This window comes from Microtus ochrogaster, unplaced genomic scaffold, assembly GCF_000317375.1.
Source record: "Microtus ochrogaster isolate Prairie Vole_2 unplaced genomic scaffold, MicOch1.0 UNK113, whole genome shotgun sequence".
NCBI lineage: Eukaryota > Metazoa > Chordata > Mammalia > Rodentia > Cricetidae > Microtus > Microtus ochrogaster.
In genome coordinates this window covers 301,215-311,243 of record NW_004949211.1, presented here as the reverse complement: position 1 = coordinate 311,243, position 10,029 = coordinate 301,215, and the positions used below count along the sequence as shown (strand labels likewise).

Sequence of the window (10,029 nt, the reverse complement as noted above, 5' to 3'; positions counted from 1 at the left end):
ATGGCTGAAAGACACTTAAGGAAATGTTCAACATCTTTAGTCATCAGAGAAATGCAAATCAAAACAACTCTGAAATTCCATCTTACACCTGTAAGAATGGCCAAGATCGAAAACAGTGATGACAACTTATGCTGGAGAGGTTGTGGGCTGAAGGGAACACTCTGCATTGCTGGTGGGAGTGCAAACTGGTACAGCCTCTTTGGAAGTCAGTGTGGCGATTTCTCAGAAAATTAGGAAACAACCTTCCTCCAGACCCAGTAATACCACTTATACGGGTATATATCCAAAGGATGCTCAACCATGTCACAAGGACATGTGCTCAACTATGTTTATAGCAGCATTGTTTGTCATAGCCAGAACCTGGAAACAACCTAAATGCCCCTTGACTGAAGAATAGATAAGGAAAATATGGCAAATTTACACAATGGAGTATTATACAGAAGAAAAAAATAATGACAGCTTGAATTTTGCAGGCAAATGGGTGGAGCTAGAAAACATTTTTTGTGTGAAGTAACAGAGACTCAGAAAGACAATTATCACATGTACTCACTCATAAGTGGTTTTTAAACATAAAGCAAAGAAAGCCAGCCTACAAACCACAATCCCAGGGAACTTAGAGAGACTTACATAGATATAATCTACACGGGAAGTAGAAAAAGACAAGATCTTCTGAGTACATTGGGAGCATGAGGACCATGGGAGAGGGTTGAAGAGGAGGGGGGAGAGGCAGGGAGGGGAGCAGAGAAAAATGTAGAGCTCAATAAAAACCATTAAAATAAAGAGAGGAAAAAAAAATGTAGCTCCTGTAAGTTGACCATGTGCCAGTGGATAGCCCCACACCCAGATGTAAACTGGAGCACAAACTAGAGTAGATGTAGGTGTAGGACGGTGGGGTCAATCTGGGAGAATAAATCAGAGTGAGGTGGGAGTGGATGATCAAAACACTGCATGAAATTCTCAAAATATTATTCATAGACCTATCTATGGGCTGCAGCAGCATCTCTATAGTTAAGAGAACTGGCTGCTCTTCCAGAGGACCCAAGTTCAATACCCAGCATTCATGTAGCAGCTCATAATCATCTATAACTTCAGTCCCAGAGGATCCAATGCCCTCTTCTAGACCCTACAGGCACTGCACATATAGGGCAAATGCAAATAAAAAAGAAAAAAAAAAGCAAACCTCAAACCAAAAACAAAACTATAGACATTTAAATGTACATAAATATCTGTACATAAAAATATGTGTTTTAGGGGCTGGAGAGATAGCTGAGTGGTTGAGAGCACTGACTGCTCTACCAGAGGTCCTCAGTTCAATTCCCAGCAACCTCATGGTGGCTCACAACCATTCGCAATGAGATCTGGAGTCCTCTTCTGGCCTGCAAGCATACATGCAGGCAGAACATTGTATACATAAATAAATCTTTTTAAAAAAAAAAGATACGTTTGATACAAAGGTCTATTTTTATATAGTAAAATCAAATGTACCCAGAGGAAGCAAATGGAGATTATGGGAAAAGGTAGATATATAGATATTGTTGGTATGTTATTTAGAAAGTAACTCAAAGACTTAAAACACATCTCTGTAGACTAAGTGCTTTCTCTACAGTCAAAACATTGATGAGTTTTGATTTGCATGTATCAAGTATCTAGTAAGGATAATCATTACCTGATTATAGTGAGTTTCGCAATAGGCCAAGCCCTTCCTCTCATAATGGCGATGTCCAAGAAATGGCTTTTCACATTTGGCACAAACAAAATGCTGGAAAAACAAAGAATAGATTTTTTCGAGATGCCATGATTTGATTTATCTAACAAAGTAACCTCAAAGTTAACCAATTCTTAGAAAAGATAGTAAGATTAATAAGCAGATTCCCTCACATTTTTCTGTGTAATAGCACCTCACTAGGTAGATCTTATAACTTTCTGATGTTAAACTTGCTGTGTAGACCAGGCTGGCCTAGAATTCAAAAATAGCTACTTGCCTCTGGTTCCTGAATGCTGGAATTAAAGGTGTGTGCACCATACCTGGCAAGACCAGCTACTTTTATGGTCTAATGTCTATGAGGCTCTAATGGGTTACCTTAAGATAACAGCTTAGTGCCAGGTAGTAGTGGCACACACCTTTAACTCCAGTCCTGGGGACCGGAGGTAGGCAGATTTCTGTGAGGTGAAGGCCAGCCTGGTCTACAGAGTGGGTTCTAAAACAGTCAGGGCTACACAGAGAAACCCTGTCTTGAAAAACCAAAAAGATAACTGCTCAGCAGTCGGAAGAACCTGCAGCTCTGGATTAGGGTCTGGGTTTGGTTTCCAGCACCAGTATTGAAACTTACGACTATAACTAACTCCAATTTTGGGGGAATCTGATGACCTTGTCGGACCTTCACAGACACCAGCAACACATGCAGGCCAGGTACAACTACATAATTGTAATTACAACACAATTACAATAAAATCGCCTTTAAAAAAATACAAACTATTAAATAATACACATGAAAGGAGATGGACATTCCAGTAGTATTTGTAACTGAGAACAGCTAATTGTTGTTGCATGTGACACTCCTGTCCTCAAGAAGGATTTTTTCCCCCCTGAGACAGGGTTTCTCTGTCTAACAGTCCTGGCTGTCCTGGAACTCACTTAATAGACCAGGCTGGCCTCGAACTCACTGAGATCCACCTGCCTCTGCCTATCAAGTGCTGAGATTAAGGTGTGTGTGTGTGTCACCACTGCCCGGCCTCAAGAAGGATTAGAACAAAGTACACATTCTGCATTATGCTGTCATGTTCCAGCGTTCTACATTTTTGTTTACCATTAAGTTGTACTGGTTAGTCTCTGTCAACTTGACACAAACTAGACTCTAACAAGAAGCTGTTTCCACCAGACTGGCCTGTGGACACATCTGTGGGGTATCTTCAGGCTTGCTAATCGACATGGGAGGGAACACTTACTGTGGGAGGTGCCATCCCTGGGCAAATGAGCCTGGGCTGTCTAAGGAAGGTGGCTCGGTGACAACGAGCCTGGAAGAAATCCAAGAAGCAGCATTTCTCCTTGGTCTCAGCTCCAGTTTCTGCACCCAGGTTTCTGACTTGAGTTCCTGACTTGGCTTCACTTTGCAAAGAACAATAACCTGTAATCCATAATAAACCTTTTCTTCTCCCAAGTTGCTTTTGGTCAGTTGTTGTTATTTGTTTTGTTGTTTTTGAGACAGGGTCTCTCTATGTAGTCCTGATTGAGCTGAAACTCACTACCTAGCTTGGAACTCACAGATATCCTCCTGGTTCTACCTTCCAAGTGCTCGGATTAAAGGAGTATGCCACCATACTTGGTTTGGGCAGTTTTTGCTTTTATATCACAGTGATAGAGAAACAGATTAAGACAAAAACCAACTGTTTTTAAAAAAATGTCAACAGTTAGTCTTTAAAGTGGTCTTATCTTGCAGGCGTACTTGAGGCACAGAAACAAAGTATTGGCCACCTTTGGCAGTGCTGTACTTACCTCCACATGCCATTGCTTGCCCATGGCATTCACTACTCGCCCTTCAATGGGCCTCCGACAGGCGCCACAGATAGGGACCCCCATCTTATCATGACATGGCAGACAGTACAGCTCTCCTTTCAGCTCCCGGGCATCAGCAGTCAGCTCCTTCCTGTCCACCAAAGGCATCTAATTGAATACTACTGTACAGTTGAGCAGTTACCCAACAGAGGTAGTGGAATTTCTTAATAAGATTTTAAAAGATATAATCCTAACAATCTCTTAATAATTTTTATCTTCTCATTAATGGTGATCTGAGAAACCTGAATTAACCTGGGTTTCAGGTTGTTACCAGTGTCTTATTAAGGTGAGACACAGAAGAGGTCAGGCACAGCCATTTCAGTCCTGTTTATCACTGCTGTATAATATAGTAACATATTACATTTCAGTCCATTTGTCTTCCTTAAAACTCACAGTGCTGGGTTCAGGAACAGTAGTCCACATTTGTAATCCCAACACTTGGGAGGTTGAGAAAAAAGACTGTGAACTTGGAGACAGACTGGGATACACAGGTGTTTAATATTATAAAAATATAAATTATATTGAGTGAGGGGCACAATAGGCCCCACCCTTAGCTGAGGACCTCTTGGTAGGTAATGGCTGCTGGCAAAAGGGGAATCATTTATCTTCCAGGGTATAGCCACTGGTAAGGTGTCCATCATCCAGGAAATAACTCCACAGCTATGTACTTGCAAGCAATCCTAATTAAACTCAGTGGACTATAAAAACAACAAGAATAAGAGAGCAGAATGGGGGTGATTTTCATTAAAACATGTTATAGACACATATGAAATTATCAAAGAATAAATAAGCTGTTAAAACAAAAATAATAAGAAAAGAAATTATATTGGTAATTCATCATGGGCCTTAAAGTTTTTATGTGTATAGGTACTTTGTATGTATGTCTGTGCACTACATGTGTGCCTGGTGCCTGCAAGGCAAGAAGAGAGCATTAGAGTCCCTGGAACTGAAGTTACAGAAGCTTGTATATTGCCATGTGAGTGCTAGGAAGAGCAGTCAGTGCTCTTAACTACTGAGCCATCTCTCCTGCTCCATCACACACACACACACACACACACACACACACACACACACACACACACACACCAAATTAAAAAGAAATAAAACAAAAGCTTGAAGAAAACAAGTCAAGCAGTTTGCTGCAGTAACAGAAACATAGGTAACTGTGCTCCTTCACTTCAATTCTACTGTTCTACACAATGTCAGAGAAAATACTGTAATACCCGCAGTTGGCACAGTTGAAGTGGTCTGGATGGTAAGGGTCATTCTTGAAGATCAGAGGTTGTTCATCAATGATGGCATGACATTTCTGGCAAATGTATTTTCCAAGGCCTCTGGCCTTTTCACGGTTATGGCATGGACGACACAGGTGTCTACACAGGGTCAAAATGGAAATTTAAAATCTTAAGTTCTTTTTAATCAATAGAAATATACTTCTCATATCTCTAAATAGATATTAATGAAACTTTTTTTTTTTTTAAAGAAAACTATCTCCTGTACTTAGTTTTCTAGTTACTCTCTAGGGAAAATGCATGAGTCTTGAACAATTCCTTTGTCCACCCACATCCAAAAAGGATGGCAAAGTCTGTGGTGAGCACATAAGTATTAGTAAATGTTCAGCTGACACATCTATTGGACAAATCCATAGGAGTATGGACACTCCACATGGAGTAACCTGTTATGTAGAGCTGTGGGCACACCTGTCTTTTGGATAAATCATTGCCAGTTCTGCAGAAATCTGGTGAAATCAACGGCATTTCTCTCTTCTATAGTACCCTAGCAGTGGATAAACCTGACTTTTCCTGTAGGGCGGCAGGATGCTTCCCCAGCGAAGCCCTGGTGTGAAAGCATTCACTCAGTCAAACCTTGTTCTCATAGCCAAAGTATAATAAAACTAGTCTCCACTTTATTGACAGCACTCACTAATAAGAACAGAGCCCCAAACAGGAGGCAGTCTGTCTGCTCTAACAGCAGACTCAGAAAGGTGGAATCTACTGGCCCCTCTGCTCTAATTTAAAAAAATCACTAGTATTCTGTATTTTCCCTTCACCTTGGTTTCAGTTAACATAAGATCATAGCCCAGGAAACTACTAACTGTTTATACAGGAAAAAGGCCTGAGTCACTAAAACTAGCTTCAGAGAGAAAAAAAAAAATCTCACTTGGGCACCCTGCTGGAGTCAAAAGCAAAGTCCCCCAAAGAGATTCCCTTTAATGCAAACCAAGCCCCTAGGTCAGGACGGCTACCAGTGCTGATCCCAGCCACTGAGGAGCTTCACAGCCACACCCCCTCTAGAAGTAAAGCACCTCAGAGACCCGGTTTGGTTTTTGGTTTTATTTTTATTTTATTGTGACTGTGAAAATGCCTGTCTGATACTATTGTTACCTCCTATGTATTTGCTAACTTGTCTGTACGCCTATATAAACTGAAAGCCTTGTGGAGAAGGCTCCTCTTTTTCCCCTTCTCTCCTTCTTTCCTTCCCTTCCTTCCCTCATGGAATAAAGAAACATGCAGGAGGAAGGTGCTCAAGTCAGTCAGTTTGTTCTACCCCTCAGACTTCTTTCCCCAGACAATTTTCGCCTGCAATAGCGAATCTTTCTGGACCCTGAGAGGTTTAACAAGCTTAACCCCAAAATAAACCTGGCTAACAGTCCTACCTGCCAGCATTCTTGACAAACCCTATGTCTGCCAGCACTTCCTGGCAGAGGTCACATCGAAAGCACTCAGGATGCCAGCTGTTGTTCATGGCTTTAATAACCCGACCAATGATGAATTCACCTATGGGGAAGTAAAGAACAAAACATGCCATGAGGTGTTATTTGCTATAAATAAAAGGGGCAAGTGTTTAAGGAGGGCTTACTAGGGACTAGGGACTGACTAGCACTCCTCAAATGTGAAGCTACTGCTTTGCCTGAGTTACATCCCATCTCTAGCACTCTGAATCTTCTCTTCTAACATAGGGCCTTGAGTGAGCTGTTCAGGTTTCCCTTAAAATTGAGATCCTCCTGCCTCAGCCTCCCATGTATCTGGATTACAGGTTTCTGTTACCAGCCTCATTTTTTTTTTAAAAAAGATTTATTTATTTATTATGTATACAAAGTTCTGCCTGCATGTATTCCCGCAAGCCAGAAGAGGGCACCAGATCCCATTACAGATGGTTATGACTTTGTGTGTCTCAGGACCTCTAGAAGAACAGTCAATGCTCTTAATCTCTGAGCCATATCTCCAGCCCACCAGCCTAATTTAAGAGAAAGCCTTTTACACTATGTCTATTGAAGTAAGAGAGCAGACAAATGATCTTTTTTTCATCTGAGTCCTCATTTTCTATTTTGTAGCCACATTTAAAACTTTTTATCATATCTCTGAATTCCAAACGTCATGAGCTCCTCCAGTGCCTCTTGGTTGTCTATGGTCATTGTTGAAACAGACAACTGAAATCAACACAGTTTCCTTTTATTCTCACACCCCACAGTGGTGTCCTAGGATTGAACAAAGGCTGAGCATGTTGTATCACTGAATGTTATAACTTCAGTCTCTAAAACACATTTTCTGGTTTTTGTTACTGCTGTGTTTTCAGACAGGGTCTCACTATGTACCCCTGACTGGACTGAAACTTATTATAGAGAACAGGCTGGCCTCAAATTCAGAGGTCCTCCTGCATCTATTTTCAGAGTGCTGGGATCATGACTGGCCTGCCACACTTTCCTCATAATTCACACCGACTTCCTTCACTGAGCATCTTAAACATTGAATTCAGGGTCTTCAATCCCTAGACATGTTCTAGCCGAGACACCACTGAGGTGGCCACAGTAAGTGAGTCAAGTACATAAATGAAGCATGATTAATAAAAACTCAGAGAGAGAAACTGGGGTTCAACCGAAGATCAGGGAAGCAAAACAGCCAATCACTGGCTCTTCTTACCCTCCAAAACGGCGATCCTGCCTCTAGGAATCTCAGAATGAGACTGTGTCTGAGAGCTGTCTCCTCCTGTTTTATAATCCTCTCTAGGGCTGGGATTAAAGACCAGTTTCTATGGCAAACTAGTGTGGCTACTGGGATTAAAGGTCAGTAAGGCTGATCAGTGGGTCTATTTTACTCTCTGATCTTCAGGGAAGCTTTATTTATTAAAATACAAATGAAACAGCACTCAGGAGGCAGAGGCAGGGGGATCTCTGTGAGTTCGAGACCAGCCTGGTCTACAGAGCTAGTTCCAGGACAGGCTCCAAAACCACAGAGAAACCCTGTCTCGAAAAACAAAAACAAAACAAAACAAAACAAAAATACAAATGAAATGCCATTACACATAAGCACCTTTATCAACTCAACTGAAATATTCCCTGTCTCTTCTCTGGCCAGACCACAAGCAAGTTAGCTATGTGCAGTGGGAAATCACTGCAGAAGGCTCACTACATGCTTCTCCCCACATGTCCATAGAAACCAATTCTCTCCAGATTTTGGACTTTCTCTAGTTTGATATATACTATCGATACAGAGAAGACAGATAAAGCATCTCTTATAGTTATGTATAAGCACCATCTTAAAGAAAATGTTGTACTTTCTAGCGTTAAATGACCGCCCTAACTAGCTTTAACTGTCAGTCAACTTGACACATTCTAGGGAATGTGAGAATGGAGTCCCAATTGAAGATTACACTGATCAGACTGGCCTCTGGGCCTGTCTGTAGGAACTGTCTAGATTGTTAATTATCTAGGAAGGCCCAGCTTACTAGCACCATTGCTTGGACTGTGAAATACAGAACAGCGGCTGAGCTGAAGTCCGAAGCTGTTCCTCCATGGCTTCTGCTTCAGGTTCCTGCCAGACTCCCCTCAGTGATGGACGGACTGCGGCCTGGGAGTAGACGATGAAATACGCCCTTTCCTCCCTTCAGCTCTTTCGAGTCAGAGTGCTTTGTCATAACATTAGAGACTGAAACAGTGAATTTTATGATTGTGAGACTTATTTTTTACTTATACTCAGCAGTAAAACTTACCACACTGGTGGCAGCAGGGAGCAAAGAGCATCTGGAAATCATGCTCACAGTACTTCCTTCCTTCAAACTGAAAGAAAAAACACAAGGGCCATGAACTTACACATGTGAAACAAGCACAGAAAGAAATTATTTCATGAACAGACAAACAAAAGGGGCTTATTCTCCTCATTATTTCAGGTCAATATCTAAAAATTATTACTGAAAGCCTAAATATTTACAAGGTGTACATATTCTAGCATAATTTTTAAGAATTATTTTTATTTATGTGTGTGGTGTTTTACTTGAATGTATGTCTGTACCCCCTTGCATTTCTGATGTCCACGGAGGCAGAAGAGGGCATCAGATCCCCTAAAACTGGAGTTACAGACAATTGTGAGCTATCATGTGGGTTGTAGAAATCAAACCTGAATCCTCCAGATGCTCTTAATCACTGAGCCATTTCTTTAGCTCCTTAATTATTTTGGGGGGACAAAGTCAGTAAGTAGTCCTGACTGGCCGAGAACTCTTTGTAGACCACACTGACCCTTACAAAGGTCCATCTGCCTCTGCCTCCCTAGTGCTGTGATTAAAGGCAAGCAACACCATGCCTGGCTTAATGTCACTATTTTAAGTGATCAATGAAGACTTGAAAACTAAACAGCCAGGCATAGTGGTTTACATACCTGTAATCCAAGATATTTGAGGCAGGAGGATTTTGAGTCTAAGGCCATAGGGAAACCTTGTCTCAACAAACCAAAACAAATGCCCAGCCCCAAATAAAAACATAATTATATTACTTAGAAAGCATGCATTGTGGAGATGAACATGGTTGCCCATTCCTTCCAAATATTTTTCATGGGCCCGTGCCAAATATAGCTTACCAGAACTCAAGGTACAACTTCTTTTTCCTAGTTAGACTATATATATATATATATGTATATGTATATGCCATATATGTAATATATATGCCAATATTTTATAGAAATAAATTGTGAGAAGTAGGATATCACCTGAGTTGAGAACACTGACTACAGCTCCAGACTGAAGGTGTTCAAATGCTAATAACCTTACTGGCTTGCTAAATAACCGTGGTGTGATTGTGGGTGTGGGTGTGTCCTCGTGGTGCCTCCTGGGAGTCAAACCTCTATTGTTTTGCTGTTTATTTAAGCTCACAGCATACTATTAAGGTCACAACTTCTTTTATTTGGAGAAACAACTCATTATTAATCTTTATGGGAACTCAAACTATTTTTAAAAATTCATTCGCTTATTTTAAAATTTTATTTGTATGTATGTGAGCCTATGTGAGCAGATGCCCACAGAAGCCAGAAGAGGGCATTGAGACTGGAGTTAGAGGCAGTTGTAAGCCCAAATTACATGGGTTCTGGGACGCAAGTCCAGGTCTTCTCTAAGAGCAGTAAATTCTCTTAACCACTGAACCCTATCTTTCTTTCTTTCTTTCTTTCTTTCTTTCTTTCTTTCTTTCTTTCTTTCTTTCTTTCTTTCTT

The 10,029-nt window shown here is 41.0% G+C and overlaps 1 protein-coding gene across 6 annotated transcripts in view; it reads right to left on the bottom strand.

Annotated features, from left to right (window-relative positions):
- Lims1 (LIM zinc finger domain containing 1) overlaps positions 1-10,029 on the bottom strand; it is a 109,165-nt gene that overhangs the window by 8,288 nt on the left and 90,848 nt on the right. For all 6 annotated transcript variants that reach the window (XM_026778215.1, XM_013355312.2, XM_005371546.2 and 3 more), the window contains exons 3-7: positions 8,543-8,609; positions 6,210-6,330; positions 4,777-4,926; positions 3,494-3,644; positions 1,667-1,759 (exon numbers count right to left, since the gene is read on the bottom strand). In XM_026778215.1, coding sequence (XP_026634016.1) covers positions 1,667-1,759; positions 3,494-3,644; positions 4,777-4,926; positions 6,210-6,330; positions 8,543-8,609 — 582 coding nt within the window. The remainder of the gene's footprint in view (positions 1-1,666; positions 1,760-3,493; positions 3,645-4,776; positions 4,927-6,209; positions 6,331-8,542; positions 8,610-10,029) is intronic.